This window comes from Trachymyrmex cornetzi, unplaced genomic scaffold (genome assembly GCF_001594075.2).
Source record: "Trachymyrmex cornetzi isolate Tcor2-1 unplaced genomic scaffold, Tcor1.1 scaffold82, whole genome shotgun sequence".
NCBI lineage: Eukaryota > Metazoa > Arthropoda > Insecta > Hymenoptera > Formicidae > Trachymyrmex > Trachymyrmex cornetzi.
This window is the reverse complement of record NW_017300158.1, coordinates 832,837-852,035: the sequence shown is the minus strand read 5'-3', so window position 1 is coordinate 852,035 and position 19,199 is coordinate 832,837. Positions and strand designations below refer to the sequence as shown.

At 33.6% G+C, this 19,199-nt stretch overlaps 1 protein-coding gene across 1 annotated transcript in view; it reads right to left on the bottom strand.

Moving 5' to 3' along the window:
• Positions 1-13,298, bottom strand: part of LOC108768666 (nucleolysin TIA-1) — a 165,574-nt gene extending 152,276 nt beyond the window's left edge. The window contains exon 1 of the mRNA XM_018519188.1: positions 13,145-13,298. Within this exon, the coding sequence (XP_018374690.1) occupies positions 13,145-13,298 (154 nt within the window). The remainder of the gene's footprint in view (positions 1-13,144) is intronic.
• Between the last annotated feature and the right edge of the window lie 5,901 nt (positions 13,299-19,199).

Genomic DNA, 19,199 nt, shown 5'->3' with positions numbered 1-19,199 from the left:
AAATTTTAAGTAGAACAAATATAAATTTTGTTTCAATGTTATTTTTGCGTTTTGTAGATTTTTAAATATTTACTAATTTTTATTAATTTTATATCATTTTAAATATGTAGAAATATTCCTTAATCAAAGTTAACAATGAAATATTTCACTTTATACGGAACTTAGACAATTTTGAGATAATAATTTCGCAAAATTAAAAAAATAAAATGATTATATATTAGTGGGATTCAGTTTTGTGTGTGCTGTATAAATCAAAGCATCTTGGCGTTATTATTACTGTATAACACTTAGTCATTCGAGCAGTCGATTCGATGGCACGTCGAACCAAACGATTTACGGTAGGTCGTGCATCTCGAGGCGCGAGAACTCGACCTGGCCAGCGAACACGACTTCCGCATCCGGCTTACAGCTGCTGCTTTATAGGGTAGGTGTACGAGGGAATGCTCTAGTCACCCAGCCAACCAGCATCGCGCCAGCTAACCAGTCAGCTAGCCAAGCGCTGGCACACCATAGATACTGCACTAGTTTGACGTTTTCGGATCGGTGAAGCATCTACCATTAAAGGTGAAGCATCTACCGAGGAAAAACATAAAAAGGAACTAGTCATAACTCCTATATGTGTAATATTCTCTAACACTGACACTGGCGTAATGATAAGCAATGTTCTTTTCGCTTATGTGGAAAGAGACTAAAAAATAACGAGCAGGATTACGGTTAGATGATTCTCTTTACCGAAAAACGAAAGTGCAAGATATAAAATTGTGGCTGTTCAGCCAAAATGTACAAATGTTTTTATGCGTTGCTCTAACATGTTGCTGTAGAAATGTACAATGAGAATATGTAATGAGTTTTTTTAAGTAAAAGAAGATTACTCAGTTTTTAAACGAGGTATGATCTCCATGGACGTATGATCTCATTGTGGTTTCATTAGAATCATACCTATTTAAAAATTTTTAATTTAAAATTTACCCGTACAAGAAAAAAAAGATTATATGTAGAATATCATTCGTTTTCATTTTTCTTTTCATTTTTTTCAAATCATTAGATTTATTATGGAAATTATTCAACATGAATGTATCAATTATTGATTTATGTTGTAATTAAATAAGTTATAAATATATCGTTAGCTTCGCTTTTTCATTTTCCTTTTAATTTTTAAGAATTTGATTTCATCAGAGTATGTAATGTTGAATTATTCAAGAAATGCCATAAACTGTCTAAACACGAAGTTAAAGAAAGATTAACTAAAAATTCTTATTAATAGAATTGCTCATTAAAATTCAGAAGTTCTTGGAGCACACGCTATATGGGTCATGTATAACGACGATATTTCGGTAATAAAGATATCATCAGTTTCAACATACAATATCACGGAAGGTTCTAGATACAGCAATCACATAAACAGTAGTGAATAAATATACTCGCGTGATCATTTTCCGTCCAATATAATACACGTTTAGCGTCGATCGAATTTTACCATGTGCCTTTTTTCCACGTATCGTCTTTCGCGAGTGAGTCTATTTGATGCCAAATTTTAGATTTATCCCTCGATGAGAGAGAGAGAGAGAGAGAGAGAGAGAGAAAGAGAGAGAGAAAGGGGGTCAGATTTTGCTCCGCCATTCGAGGCAACCAGCCAAGTTGCACGCAAACCCATGCGGTTTTCCACGTGTATACTACGAGACTTCACGCTGAAACGAACAGTAGAGAAAGGAGAGAATTTCGACGAAGATTCCGATTCATACTTTGTCCACTTCCGCGATGCTTCTTCTATGTATTTCAGCGTCGCCAGTATTGTCGTCCTCGTTCCTTTGGGAGCCGTATACGTAGGTATCGTCGAATATTTCGAACTCTTTGTCCGCGACAATGTCTTTCCTCTTCTCCCTTCCTTGCTCGCTCCCATTCTCTCAATCTCCCTCACTGTACATAGCACGCCATTTGAGGGTGCAAGGGAGTAGTGTACGAGTCCGCTTGATATTACCGCGCTCGGTTTTTACGGGAAAATGGGTTCTAAGCACCGACAACGGACTCGTTCCCGGCTAAAACAATATCATTTCATCCCACGGTACCTGACCCCGCTCTCACCGCCCGGATCACTTGTTTGGCCGCGACAGGTACTGCCTCGACTTTTCGCATCGCATCCCATCGGTGGACTACGACCAGCAGCTATTCGGTCCTCTGGGTCACGACTATACCAGAATCCGTACGACTCGGCGAGTGTAGAGCAGTGTAGTAGGATGGGCAGTAGTCGCAGCCATACCCCTCCGTCTCCATCAAGTTTAACTTGGCGCAGCGAATTTCCAAGTACCGTTTTACGAGTTTTCGTTGCCACTGGGAATAGACGGATCAGTCGTTACGCCGCTCGGCAAATGTTATTCCCGAAGTGAGTACCTCGTGGTATGCTGCCAGCCATCTCCGCGGAGGAAGACTGATAATCAATTTTGCAACGCGATTCCAATTCGTTTGCGACGCATTTGGGGCTACGAAAATGTCGTTAGCCGAGTGGCTCTCGTTCTCATCATTCTATTACGGCGGACGGAAGTTTTTCGGTCTCCCTTTAAATCGTCACGACGATCCCCGATTTGAACGATATCGCTTGATAGATTAGCCATGTTTTTCAATGATTATGAGAAAGCAATTAACGAACCCTGAGATCGAGATACCTTTGTGATTTGTATTATATAGGGTAACTCCGGCAAATACGTCGCGCTGGGATTTACGCCGCAGAAGTCAGAAAAAAATAGAAGGAGTGAGGATAATTTTCCCGCAACTACTCTGTTACATGCTTTTATGTTATATTAGTATTATATTATGATTTCAGTTTATTACTGTTAATATTAATGAAATTATTGTGAATTGAATCGATTTGTCACTGTGTTAAGTAGCGCTATCATAAATTATAATCTACATAAAATGATTACTGTAGGACGTGCAAAAGACTTAGTGGTTATTTCGTGATACATGAGTGTAGAGGAATAGTAAAGCATGTTGTATAACAAAATACAAGTACTTTGCTCTTGTATTCTTTGTTTAGTTTGTTGTCTAGTATATCTCACCTGTTTGGGATATATGGTATTTTTAACAGGCGGGATTTATGCCCAAAGCATACAAAGTGCGCAAATTGAATTCAGTACACTAAATAACAGGGAATGGAAAGTTACTTTTTAAAAGTAACAAGTTACAGTTACCCGTTACCGATTTTTAAAAACTCGTTACAGTTATCGTTATTTGAGAAAGTAAATTTTCGTTACTTTTCCGTTATTTTTTTTTAAATCTACGACCGCCAATCACAGCGGACGGGCCTAGGGGCCCTCTCCAGTCTCAAGCGCTATGCACTGTAAAAAATTGTGTAAAATTATAACTATTATAGTGGATAATTTTGAGACCCACTATAATAGTTGTAAACGTCCACACGTTTGTAAATTTGCAATATGCAAATAAAAATAATTTCTTGGTTTGTAACTAAGCAGATTGTGGAAGTACAATTACAATTTGTATGTGTAGTTACAGGAATATGATAATACATTTCGCACTATATATTATTATACATTTAACAGCAATACACGAAAAATTTCTGCTATATTACGTAATATTAAAATTTGGATAATTACAGAAAATATTCAAAATATCCTGCTATTTACATAATTTTCAATATAAAATAAGATATATTTACATAATAAAAATTTACATAATTTCTGTTAAATTGCATGATTTTTTATATATACAGGACTAATCATGTAATCTATTTTACATCTATTATACATATGTGTAAAGAAATTTTTTTACAGTGTAAGTGGCTTGTGTCGTTTCATGTTCAATCATGTGTAAAGTAACGATAAAAGTAATTGTAAAATTCGTTACCGTTATTAAAAAAATGTAACTTTGTTACCGTTACATTTACCAAAGAAAAAAAGTAATGCAGTTACCAGTAAAGTTATCAAAAAAGTAACTTGTAACTGTAACTTTGTTACAAGTAACGAGTTACTTCCATTCCCTGCTAATAACAATAAACGCATTATCCGCGTTATGAAATATGTACCTCATGTCATAATACTTGTAATACATCTGGAAAAATTGTAATTATTATTTATTACTTCATATACATATTTATCATTCTTATTCCTTAATGAAATTTTATAAATGCATTTTATAAGTTATTGTGTCATTTTATGTCTTATTTATATGCATTATTTGTAAATTTTTTATGAGTCATACATATCCCCCCTCTTCCCCCTATGAGTAGCCATATATCTCACCCCTATGGGATATACAGCAAAGATGCAAGGGTTCAAAAAAGTTCATTTTTTAATACACGAAATATAAATATTTCGGATTTCTAATATTTTTTTTATAATAGTAGACAGTATAAAGTTTTTACTGATATAGTTCGTTTACTTTTAAACATAGTAAATAATACTTAATAAATTAAGTTTTTGATAGATGCGGCGTATATATCGGAGTTACCCTTCCATATTAATGTATACGTGTAATGTAGGTATATATGTGTATACGTTCTATACTCTATATTTGGTTGATACGAAAAGAAACGCATGTCGGGGAGAGAAATAGTTTTCTTCTACAATTTGTAAGTGTCACTTGCAACGCATATAAATTTACACGGTATGTAAAACGCGTATTCTATTTAGCGATAAGTTTTAAACGAGAGTTATCGCTGTAATATCCAGTGCTAGGTTTGTAGCAAACTGTTACCACGATTTGCATATTTATCATGTCGACTTTGGAATCGGAAAATACCCATTTCTATGCCCAACTCAGCAGAAAATGAAGTATGACTCCAGTATTTTCGGGGAAAGATACTTGAGGTGGTCGGTTTTTCCTTAATGCACATGCAAAAAGACAACGCGCGCTCGAGAAGTAGCTGATATCTCAAAGTAGTGCCAAATAGAAATGTCATCCATTTGAATAGATCCTACTAGCATAAATTTATCACAAATATCGACATTTACTAGACCATAACCTAAATTTAGGAATTGAAATGTTTAAAAAAAATGTGATCTCAAAAAGATTAAATTTTAGATACCTCTCTATTACATAAAACATTTCAATTAAATATAACTACGAAATTCAAATTCTTTCATGTAATATATATGATAATGATAATATGATAATAATAATAATAATTTAAAATATTCATTAAGCTGACTGAAAAAATGCTGGTAAAATAAATCTTCCAGAAAGTTGCCTTTAATTTATCTTAATTTTGGTACAATGTTCGTGAATAAGTTTTAATGTATAATTTTGTTTTAATAATGTCCTCATAATTTTATATCTCGACTGTGTTTAACTATTATTTTTATTTCACTCCAAGATGGAGCGCAATAAAAATTCACTCCAGGATTATTAATAATAATAAACATCTAAGTTCACAATAGAAAATATATTCTATTACAACTCTTCTCGTTTGTTATTCCAAGAGAGAATAGTCGACGCGATTAATATACCGCCTCAAAATAAAAGATAAGATGAAGATATAGACAGAGAGAAAACTTACATTGACGCTTTTCGTTTCAGCTTTCTGTAGGTTAATTTAATAAAAAATTAAAATTCCACATTTCTATCATTTTTATTTCTTTAATATTTAGTTTAAGTTTATTGTTAAAAGTAAATTATTTTGCATACAGTATAGATAGGAAAAAATAGGAAATAATTTTATATCAGATTTATAAAAGTATTCTCGCTTCATTTTTCAGGAGAAAATGTAAATTTTAATTTATGAAAGCGACAATTTATTATGAAAACTTATAGAGATCTCTTATATTCATCCCTAAATTACTATTACTTCGTCGAATTACTTGTCCATTAAGAAACCTTTCATGCAACTGCAAATATCTTCTTTTTATTTAAGCAGATTAATAAACATTTGAATATTTTTTTCTCGTATGCGTTTGATTATACTGCAATATATGTGAAAAAGTATTATTTGTTCTGGAGAAAATTTTTTTTTAAGTTACGAGATTATTGACATTTCTTTAGCTATGAATATCGTTTGCAGAGCTATGCAGTTCTCATATTTTTAGATTTTAACGTGATAAAGTCGATTTCTTCATGATCGACATGACTGTTAAGCAGATCATACTAAACGTAAGTGATATATTGCAATAGTAATAAAATATAATAATATAGTACACGTTTGAAATAATATTTGTCTAAAATATTTGTTACAAAACCAATATTCGCGAGATATAAGACAGTGACATAATTTAACTAGTCAGAAGTTTACTGTGCAAATTTATAGTACACCTTCTATTTCTGTTCCTAGAAATGAGTAACATGCATGCAAACGAGAAGAAAGCTTGCACAAAAATGTAAGTATATCGAGAAATATATATGAGACTAACATATTGCTTTTATAACTCAAGAAATTGATGTGATGTAGTATATAAGCTTTGATATGCATAATTTAACACGTCACATCAATTTAGTTTTAAATTTTTTGTATGATAAACGCATTTAGTACAATTTTTTTAAATTTTATTTTATATAGAGCAATAAATTAATATTTGATAAGTAATTTATCTTTTTTATTGAAATTATTTTTTTATAAAGAAAAAAATACTATTTAATAGTTACATATTATATATATATAATTAAATCAATTAATGTGTATATGTAAAAATATAAATATCTTATTCTTTTATGTACAAATAAGTTTTCAAGTAAAAAATGTAGTATGAGAACTTCTGAAATTGTCAAACTTTTCTAATTTCATGCGAGAAAGCACATAATGTTCCGAAATGATAATACTTTTCGTACTTATTGTGTGTTCTATAGATTATAATATAAATATTTCAGGTAGTTTAGATAAAAAATAACTACACGAATATTTTCAGAAATTGGAAACAACACAGGATTGCACATGACATTTACAAATAAACTGTATTTCTCATATGTAGACAATTCAACAATATTATGAAGCATTTTTGCGATTATTTAAATGTATAATACTTGGTGGTGAAATAAACTGGTTAGAGAAAAAATATTTCGAATAATTCACGTACGCGCTTTGATCTACTGGTTCCAATCCCTGATTACATACTAAAAACAACTGCACGATATTAAAATATCTACGTATTTGTGGTCAATTATTCTGACAATGGAACAACTCAAGTTAATATCATACAGTAATATTCAGAATATTGTTAACAATGCTCATAACGAAGAAAAAAACTCAATCTCTCATTTTGCCGTATTTAACGAAAGCATTAGTTTAGCTTAACGTCGAGATTTTATTATCTGCATTACGTTTATCAATAATATCAGGGAATGGAAGTAACTCGTTACTTGTAACGAAGTTACAGTTACAAGTTACTTTTTTGGTAACTTTACTAGTAACTGCGTTACTTTTTTTCTTTGGTAACTGTAACGGTAACGAAGTTACATTTCTTTGATAACGGTAACGAATTTTACAGTTACTTTTATCGTTACTTTGCACATGATTGGACACGATACGACACAAGCTATTTACACTGTAAAAAAATTTCGTAAATTTACACATATAATAAATGTAAAATAGATTACATGATTAGTTCTGTAAATATAAAAGATCATGCAATTTTAGAAAGGAATTACAGAAATTATGTAATTCCACAAAAATTATGTAAATTTGTTTTTATTGTGTAATTTTGTAATTATACTTCCACAATCTGCTTAATTCCAAACCAAGAAATTATTTTTATTTGCATATTGCAAATTTACAAATGTGTGGACGTTTACAACTATTATGGTGGATCTCAAAATTATCCAGCATAATAGTTGTAATTTTAAACAATTTTTTACAATGCGCTTGAGACTAGAGAAGCCTCTAAGCTCGTCCGCTGCGATTGTCGTAGATTTAAAAAAAAATAACGGAAAAGTAACGAAAAGTTACTTTCTCAAGTAACGGTAACTGTAACGAGTTACTTTTAAAAATCGGTAACTAGTAACGGTAACTTGTTACTTTTTCTATTCGGTAACGAGTAACTGTAACTTGTTACTTTTAAAAAGTAACTTTCCATTCCCTGAATAATATATATATAAAAGCTATATGCATAATATATCAGATTAGTATTGTAATTTAATTTATTCCTATAAATAGTATAAATCCATTGAAATCTGGCATATATAAAGTAAATGTTACAATAATTGCCCATGTAATTGTAATATAACATAATAAATATATATTTCACTTGATCTACAACGCGTAACAGAAACAAGTTTTCTTAATTTTTTTAACATTTATTCCAATAAATGGTGATCTCTGCCGAAATATATAATTTATTTATACAGTTAAGTCGGCTATATATATAATTTAATAAAAGATCTCACATGTTTTATGACTGATTTACTCTCGCAATCGTAAAGGTTATTAGGCAGCGTGTCACTTCTAGAATCAAGGATGCTCCGCGTGAGATCGAAACAAGCCGCAATCAAAGACAGGCGTGGAAAACGTGGAAACTTAAGCGCAGCTGGATAAAGTGGGGGGCCCCGTAGCGGATAGTTGGCAAGAGGCCGTGCGAGTGGATGGCGCGGGTGCACGAGGGTGAATATAGAAAGGAGGGCTGATAACCGCCCCTGTAAGGTACCTACGTGGCATTGAGAACCGCGGATGGTGGTGGCGCGGGCTGGCGCGCCAACTAAAATTGAATCTGCGAACGAAACTTTGGTAACCTCGTCAGGAAACCGAAGCTAAAGCCATCCATCGCTCGCGCTTTCGTTGCCGTCGGCGCAGCCATCGTCGACTTCCGTTTTATCTAAAAGAATTGTTCTGCCTCTTGTTGCCTACTCGTTTGCCACTTCTTTCCCGATCGTGCACCCATGCGCGTATGCGACAGATTCTCGAGTGTTCCTCGGAGATATATGTGTTCTCATGTCTCGCTAAATTAGCTTGGGACACGGGGACGTCTGATGATCAAGCCATGTTTGACATGGATCAATTTATCGACTGTCGTTGAAGTTCGTTAAACTTACTGAATCGATAAGGAAAATGTTGAAATTCATTCTTATGGATTTCAATGATGAACATCAAATAATGCAGTGTACTGCTAATGATTGGAAAAATAATTTCTTTATTTTCGAAACAAGAAATTTGACTGCTCTCTTTATAGTAAATGTTGAAGTCAATGAAATAGTTTTCAACACTAACTGTTCATTATTTTAACTTTCTATAACTTTTATTGGCGTTTATTTAATTAAAACTGTGGTTGGATAGATGATTAAAGTTGATAGTGTAATACCATACTCTAACAGCAAAATACTATATATATTGCAAAATTCGCGACAGTTCTTGTTATTGAAAAAATATTTTTTACGCAATTGCTCGAGTTTATATAGCAATTGTTCTCTTTCAAAATAATATTTTGCGATGTAAATTGACAGTAAGAAAGACTGAACCTTTGCGTAATTCAATTTGCGGACTACAGCGTTCGCGAATTGCGTTTAAACGAATTTCACGTACTAATGGCCGCCTCCTTGCTATTACAGTATATCGAGCAGACAAACAACTTTACGAGCACTTACCCTTTAGGTACTAGAATCTATACGTGGAAGTGTGCATCTACCAGTTTCCAGAGGGTTCGGAAAAATCATTGTCTCAGAAAAATCTTTCGATATCAAGCGAAAGAAAAATCGATCGTGCGTATCGAATAACCGTATTGAAATAATTTACACAAATATTCTTTTCCTTAACTGTATATTTTATTGAACTATTGTTATAGATATACGAGTAGATATATATATATAAGATATCCAATAAGGGTGTGTATTCAAAACGCCCTATTCACTACTTGTAGATAATTACCCGATTAATTCAACAGTAACTCATGCAGATTATCCATCTGACTGGATTGCATCAGTTTATTACTCAATTTGTTCATTCTGTTATCGTCAGTGAAGCAAAATGCAGAATACCGTGGTTGTGATGTAATATTGTGTAGATAAGTAATTACTTCCTATAACACATACACTATCAAAAGATGATTATTAATTTCAATAGTTCATGTTATTATAGCTCTGTATTCATACTTTATATATTCAGTTTACATTTTTGTTATAACTTCGTTTATAATCAACACATCGATTGTAACATTTTTTTGTAACTTTTATTCCAGATCGTGAATTCTAATTCACCTGTTAAATATAATGGAATTAAATAGATAAGTAAATAAGTAGATAAGTCCATTGTTTGGAAAAAATAATTCTTTGTGTGTATTCTTACATGTTAATAAACATGTTGATACGCTTATAATCTTATACAAATAACATTAGATTGCTTTATTTCCCATTTTCTAAACATTTTTTTTTTACGAAAAAGAAGGAAATATATACTCATATTGGGAACATGTATCCCGTATATGCACGGAATGCTACTTTTTCTTTAAATCTTTAATGCATACAGATGTCTATATAAATACTTTAATGTGTCTCATATTTTTTTATTAATGTTAAAAAATGTTCCCTCTTTTGAATGTGACCGCTAATTTTCAATTTTGAACTCAGCAAAAAATTAGAAAAAATCGCAAAACTTAGTAAGGGCATGTAGATTACTTTATTATAAATGCTACCCCTGTTTCTTCACAATTATCAAGTGACATATATTTTTATTAAGTTTTTAATTACTTATCACGAAAAGGTAGACATTATTAAAAGCGTTTAATAGTTTGCATTTACATAATCAAAGAGCATTAGCTACTTTACTAATGGTAGTTTGTGATGAGAGACCATTGACACGACGACCATTAACATTACGTTGCACCATGTGACTCGCGGCACGCCGAGGTACAATGTAGTACCACCTGACGCAAAACCCATCATTTATAACGTAGTTTTCAGATTGTTTAGATTAATCGTTCTAAAATTATGTCAAAAGTTTCATTTGCAAGCCATATATTAGAATAACATATCCTCATATCTATAACCTTTATCTTACTTTCATTATAGCATCTAATATAATGCTGCAGATAAAAAATGTCGTAATTAAAAAAATTTAATCTTTATCCTTGATTTTATACATTATTTTAACTATTATGTCGATCTAGTTAAAGTAAAATATCATATATTACTAATTAAAATAAGTTCATATATATTTTAACGAAGTTACTTCTTCGTTGCAATTTCTATTGGTTTTACAAGGAAATTTTTTTTCATTTTCTCCCGTAGTTAGTCGCGCTCCAGGGGTCTTATTCTTGAAAAATATGGCCTATTAAAATCTGTAATATACGTACCATATACTACAGTATTTTCGCATACGATATTTTTTGTAAATAAGGCTTGAGAATAGGGACCCCACGTCGGAAACTTTATTGAAACCGGACCCTAATTTAGTTAAAATATTCAACAACTTTTTCTCACTTTCTCTTGTCCTTTTTGACCTTACTAACTGTTGTAAATGAATGGCAATCCTTTCAAATTTTCGACCTGCCAGAATAGAAAGACCATAAGTACGAACTCCGATTGTCCTTAAACAGGTAAAGGAATTCTGACAATGAGAAAAATGAAGAAAAATTCAAGGTAATAGTTGAGAGAGGAAGAAATTCAATGAGCGCGCGCGATCCTGAAATCCGCTTTGAGTCGTTTCGCTTGTCGACAATTAGTAACGATTGATCCTCGAAGAACGGAGCGAGGTACGAATCGTCGCACGGGGAAATGTCGTGATGCCGGGTGATTTTCGATAAATTGCATGTGTCCACCCTCGATCACGTAGCCGACATCACGCATACTACGTAGGCCAAGTATACGTGGCGATGTGGCACGGCGTGCCGCGAACCCGCGTCCTTGTTACGCTCCCACGACACGTACGTTCGTGATGTAACGGTAACTACTGCTAGTACGTGCTAAGTATGTGCGGCTAGGGATTGCCCTATTGGCAGCTGTACGTATTCCATTCTTAGGATTACGTACACGTATGCAAACACAGCGCCGTGCGAAGGCATCGCGTCGTTCGATACATTATCGCGACTTTCCGCGTCGAAGGGCTAAGCGAAAGATGTTATCCGGCTTACGAGGTGCCTGGACGGAGCCAATCGTTTCTGTTCGCGCGGCTCGCCTACCTAGGTTAAACGGAGAAAAATTCTGGCTTGAACGCCATTTGAGTAGCGTTTACGCCGCTCTGGAGCGGCGCCAAGACCATCCTCGGATTTCTACGCGCCTGGTTTAATAGCAATTATGCATTTTTAATCGGTGGATAATCGTGGGACTTGAATGCTCGTGACGCGGTTATTACCGGCAGATGTTGTCGCAACGTCTGCTACCTCGAGGCAAATTAACGGGAGCCAGCTCCCGTATCGCGCGCAAGACGATTTACTTTTTTAAGTGCTGAAATCAATCATGAAGTTGTTGTAAAATAGTTCAGATTGTTAACTGATAGATCGCAATGCGCATTTGAATTTCAATGCAGGAGACAAGCAATCGAGTAGGTCTTGCTCCTACCGTTCTTATCCCCTTTCCCTTCACAAGAAAAGTTAGCACTTCTTTGATGGACATCAAAATTGGAATGCGTTATGATCGCAACTTTGAGAAAAATATAATACGTTATATGCATCAAAGAATCGTTCAATCTGCACTTTAAGCAAATCGTTCACTTTGCAATAAGCAAGAATATACGTTAAATTAAACAAGACTATATATTTATTAACTTTGGAAAAATATATCTCTGCATAACATATTTGAATAATTATTTCGCTATAGTAAAAATTTTCTGTTGTAATTATATATGTATTTTGAAAAAATACGCATTATATAATGCTTTGTTGACATTTTGATAAACATTTTTCCGACGTTTACATAGTAAAAATTATAATGACATTTGATAACAATTTATATAATTTACAATTATGAGAAGAAAAATCGAATTTTATTTATTTTAAGTAATCTTCCTTCCTTTTCATAATATCTAAATCTAAATTATCATTATGAATTTTTCGCTCAAAAATTAAATTTTAACGTTGTATTTAAATGTTTAATATGTAATATAAAAATGATTGCGATCTCAAGGCGATTAAAATTAGACGATTTAATTGCATAACGTAAACACGACGTTCACGCGTTGCCTTGAATTAAACGGTATGCATCTTTCTATAAATAATAGAGCCGAATATAAGTTTATTTAGAACAGCGCACGCATGACAATGTAAAATAAATTTAGAAGTGGCACCTGATTTATTGGCCGGTGTTGGCGTATGGGTGAGCGTAGCTGCGGTCAACTTAGGTGGTTCCATCTTTTGCGGCACGCTGTGTGCAGGTATCGGACCCGGATTCGTCATGGTGGTCATTGTTGTAGGCATCATCAGGGTCGACATGGTCAGCATCTTTACAACGTCGAATTTGTCTCGCCGTGGTGAAAGTTGAAAAATGTAGTTTCGTCACGTGACCGAAACAAATCGACGAAACGACGATGACACTGAACGTGGTACGCGATCGCGATCTCTGCCAATATCCTACGATCTGTAACGTGATCGGATTGAGAAAAGATGATAAACGACGCGTGTGCGATTCATGCGAAGTACAAATGGATCACGCGAGTATGCCACGGAATTTGGTTAATGATCGATCGAAGGAAAGTAACGAATACGGTCGTAATTAAGAGATGGATCGAGCACTGGTGTTAGTGTCCCACGAATATGGCATCACTCGATTGGTATTAATTGCGAATCCGCACTGCAAGACGTTCGATATGTAGTCGTTCGTCCACGATAAAAAACGGTGTGGCTCATCGCATGTTTCGCCTCACGATCTATCGCGTCGTCATGTAGATCGTCGCGACTCTTTCCCGCGTCATTACTCCACGTTGTCACACCAGCGTGGATCTCGAATTTTAGCAGCGGTCAACATTTGCCGCTGCCTCGTTCGCTCGAAACTGTTCGTCGAAACTTTTTCACTCGACTTCCAGACGAGAGAATGGCAAACAAACACTGCCGCTTTTGCGAAACTATGTTTGCGAAATCTATAAAAAGTGCAGAAACTTTACGGTTTCGAATTCAGTGTAACTCGAATTTAGTTTCCTCGCGAACATCGAAACGCACAGTTCTCTCAAAACGATCACTTCAATCAGGTTCGACGATCCTTCTGTTTCTTCATTCACGCGTCTTCGGTGCGTTCTTTCCTCTCGTTCCAACAATTTCCTCTTAATTTTCCCACGTCGTCCGTGCACTGCGATTCATTCACAAAAAGTGTTGAAGCGTGCTCGGTGCACGCGGTTACTGCATGCGGTGGTGGCGTCTGTGCGTGCGAAGCGTAGCGGCGCGCGTCGTGTTGTCAGATACGCGTGCGGAACTCCGTGAATAAACGTCACCGACGAAAATTTATGTAGGACACGACAAACGGATAGATTTGTCCGAAATCTGACGATGCCGATGACGATCGTGCACGAGGAGATTTAACTACGGTGGCGGCGGCGGCGGCAACGTAGGTGGTTGCAACGACGGCGACGTCGTCTTCTACGCTCTCCACGCTGCGCGCGTTACGTCACGTCCGGCCGAGCGTAGAGTCGGAACTCGTCTGGCGGGGTGAGCGCAAAGGGACGCCTGCCTTTGCCTGCCTGCCAGCCTGCCAGCCCTGGACGCCCGCCGTCGCGACGCCCAGAGGCGCCGGCGTTCCCGAGCGTCCGCGGAATCACACGAGCTAAGACGCGAGCCAACAGTCGCTCGTTCGCCGTCACGCTGAAAGGGTTGTTCGATGCGGGAGCCAATGCAGTACTATATGATGATGCGTCGCGAATTATTAGCGACATCGGCGATTTTTTTTCCAATTTAATTTTTCACTGGCTTTTCAGTGTACGATGCCCTCGTCTAGATTAAATGTCAATCAATCTCCGGGTCTTACTCGAGAGTTTTTTTTTATAAATCATTTCTTTTAAGCAAATGTCTATCAACTTTTAACTTCAACATCGACAGTAATTTCCTTTTTTAAGTCTACCAAATAGATTTACAATTTTCTTTTCTAATATTAATGATATTAAACAAAATTATTAAAAATATCAATGTTCAAAAATTTTAAATATATCATTATTTTAGGATATAAGTTCAGATTTTTTTCATTTATTTTTATCTCGACATTCTTTTTCTCAGTATTATTATTAATATATTTTATTTTGCGATAATTTTTCTAAATGAATAATAATTTTTATAAAAATGGCCTTTATTTATAATATTTTTACATCGAAAAAGGAAAACTTTAATATTATTGATTGATGGGATACGTAAATTAATCTTTTTTCTCTCATAATTTCATTTTATTACAAACGTTTTTGTTTTATTAATAATAACAATAGCAAAACGCACAGATGCAGATAAACGAATAATGTTGCATCAATCTATTTATATGTACGTGGAAAAATTAAATAAATCCATTGAAGTTTCATATATTCATTTAAAAATTTAATATTGAAAGGATTAATTCGGCTTGCTTATTGTATCTAACTTCTCAATAAAACAAATTAATCTTTCTTAACGTATAAAGAGTTTTATATATATATATATATATAAATATATGCATATATATATATATATATATACGTATATGAGTCTAAAAGATCTGTTTTAGTAATATCATTCTTATAACCTGACACATATTGCAAAAATGACAAGAATTGCAAAAGTGATACGGACATTTCTAAATATCTGTCATATTTAACTATATTACATTGTATGCGTTGTCAATCTTCATGCATTCTTTGCAACAAATATTGTGCATGATTTGAAGCGTTATGTGTAATTTTATGATCAATTCATTTTTTTACAAGAGACTGTTATAAATAAACATAGATTTATACATAAACATAGTATATGTTATTTAAATATTTGTAAACATGATGAAAATATATACTAAAAATATTTCAAATATTGAGATATTAAAAAGTAAATTAACTAATAACGTTTTTTATTCTTTAATTGATAAATTTAAGAAAATACTTTGATATTGTTTGTGCTACTAAAAAAAATGAACCAAGATTATATTTAGCGTGTAAATAAACATTTAAAATTATAACATACATGTATATAAAATAATTGTTACTTTAATATATCTATAAAATTTTATACAATATTGCAATGTTATATAATATTATAAAATGTCATTTTAAAAAATTAAATATCTATTAAGCTATAAAGTTTTTATTTATAAAATAATTATTTTGATCCACATATAAACGTTTTGATGTTTCACTTCGTAATTATTTCAATATTATTAATTAGTTAATAAAAAGTTTAATTGCTATAAATGTATTTACAGTTAAAATAATAAAATTAGTGTGCATATATTACATAGTAATTGTCACATTACACAATCTATTTACATATGCATGAATAAGTTATCTATGAGAATGTTTCTTGCATTTTTATTTTTGAAAGTAGGAAAACAAACAAAAATAAATAAAGAAATAATGATATTAAAGTAATAGAATTCATTTTGTTCTTCAAATATTCCCCGACAATTTCAGAACAAATTCCATCTTCTTAATAAAGTTATATCACTGCTCAATATCTCTATTGCGTTCGAAATAGAATAGTGCAACGTGTCTGACCCAATGCGGCCCGTATCTACTGATCCATTAAGTGGCGCCACTCACTGGTAGCAGATCGAACTAGGGTGATTGCGATGCTAAGCTTGGTCCAAATACCGAAAGGATTCCCCCGCCGTTTTCGGTAACATTGATGCAGGGCAAGGACAGGAGTTACATTTATCTTATTGACCGCTTCTTGATTGAAGTTGGAAATTACGAAGGAGTGAAAATTTACGAGCGCTCTTATGGTTCTTATGTGAAAATGAGATAATTTCATTTGTCTGAGATTGAGATATTAGAATCTGGAAAAAAATTACAAAAATATAACAGATATGAATTTGTGATAACTGCATCCATAATATATAATCATATAAATGTATTCTATCAAAATATGTCGACAAGTATTAATTATCAATTTATGTACATATGAATATTTGTATAAATAAACATATATATATATATATATATTTACATATATATAAGCGCAGTCTAACATTTATGTAAAAAAATATTTTTGCAATTAATTGAGGAAGTTATTATTTTTGCTAGTTGATAATTAGACGGTATTCATTAAACTTCGAAATTGCAGTTTATTGGCGTTTACATTTTGTATTTGCGACGTAGCCGTTCGAATCAATTGATATACGCAAGAGGTAATTTTATGTTTTCATGCATGGTCTAAAATGACATTTGTGGTATTAATGAAAAGTTTCGAAATGCTTCATGTAACGAAGCTTTAAAACATCGCGCACATTGATATCATCCTATATTTAATCTCTGGTATTGTCGCTAATTACAGAGTTAACCGTCCTGTAATTTGGCGCAAAAGCGATGCGCTTTATTCATGTAATTTCATAATAAATAGAAACAAGCAAAATCATAAAGCATATTATCATGTGATTAAATGGAAAGTCAATGTTTAGTCTCCACAATTTTAATATCAAATTATAGTTTCTGTAAGCCATTAATACATTTACTTAATTTGTTGGATTTAAAAAACTTCTTTTAGATACGCTATTATTTATGTTCAAGTTCTTTAAATATCTAATATAAACTACTTCTGTTGTCTTTTTACTTGTATTTACTGTACTTTTTTACAGATTCTTATACTCGCTAACCAAAAATAATGTATTTTACTTTCTGTAATTGTTTTATAACATATTTAAAAACTTGTACATAATAATTATAATAATCTTTTATGGCAGATAATTTTATACTGCTGATAGCAGAAGACACAAAACTAATCATTCTTTGCAAGTTTGTAAAAAATTAATTGTCTATGCAAAATAATTGTAATTAAAGTAGAATTGAATTTGAATATTGAAGAAGATGACATATTTTTGCGCTTTCAGCACCGATATCAGAGAATGCCATGAGAAGTGAAATCTTGGTGGCTTGCAGACAAGCTTGGCTCATGTTCAAGCTTATAAATAATTCCGTTTGTGGCCGCAATTGCAGTACTCGCCGACTGCAAGGCGTAGGGGACAAAGTGACATGCGGAACGCACGGTGACGCGATACTGAACACAGGGAATCTATGAACTATTGGCATCAGACATTGCCAAAAAGGAATCTGCATCAACTGATATTTACTGCAATACAGATCTTGCTGTCACTTGCTTTATTACAACAATGACGCCACTTTTCGTTAATCCTTTCCGCAGGATGACTTTGTTATATTTCGAATCGTATATTTTTCATTTGACAAAAGAGAGTCTTTTAACGCATTATAAATTGTAGAAGATATCTCATTATCTGTTTCAAGTTTATAAGTTACCTTTTACTTTTGTTTACTTATTTTGAAATAAATTCAAAATAAATAAGTAAATGGGCAATATTATAGGAATATTTCTCTACAAAGAAAAAAAAAAAAGAAATTGATGCTGTTATAAAAAATGCTAACGTATAGGTAAATATTTTTAAATAAAATAACGAAATATTATATAAGACATCTCAATAAAGATTATATTATTATCTTCCTTATTACTACACCCACGAGGAATATCAACTTAAAGCATGTTACGTTGCACTAGACAAGATTTCTCATTATCTTGGAATAACGAAGAACCCGATAAAATAGCGCAAAGTCGGCAGATACATCATCGCGATTATCCGTCTTTTATCATATATTTTTAAGATTATAACTCCTTTCCCCCCTCTCATTCCCCCCCCTCTCTCTCTTCATATCTTTTATGTTTTTCGATATTCGTAGAGTTACGTCAGGGTTAAACTAAATTGATTGCAGACAACATGGTAGAAACACTGCAACGTGACCTGAGCGATTTTTATTTTCCGCACATTAGTTTAAATTCCATCATAAATTGGCTCTTTCACGGAAGAGAGATCGTAGATGATGCTTTAAAACGAAGCGAGAACCGATGGGGAAACGTAGAATTCCGTGATGGAGGGAGCTGGAAGCGAGAGACGAGAGGGCTGGGCTTACACGCAGATAGAAGATAGAAGGACGGAGGATGAGCCTCAGGCGATTCGCTCGACATCGCTATGTTGCAGTAATTGCAGCTAATTAAGAGCTTGAACTCTCTTGTCTCTTTCTCTCTCTCTCTCTCTCTCTCTCTCTCTCTCTCTCTCGCTTTCTCTCTTTCTCTTTCTACTCTATATCCTAAGGCCCCATACCGGGCCTTGTCTAAAGGCACGTGGTAACCTCTGTGTGTACGTCTTTCTATCCATCTAACCGCCGCCGTCTTGTCTAC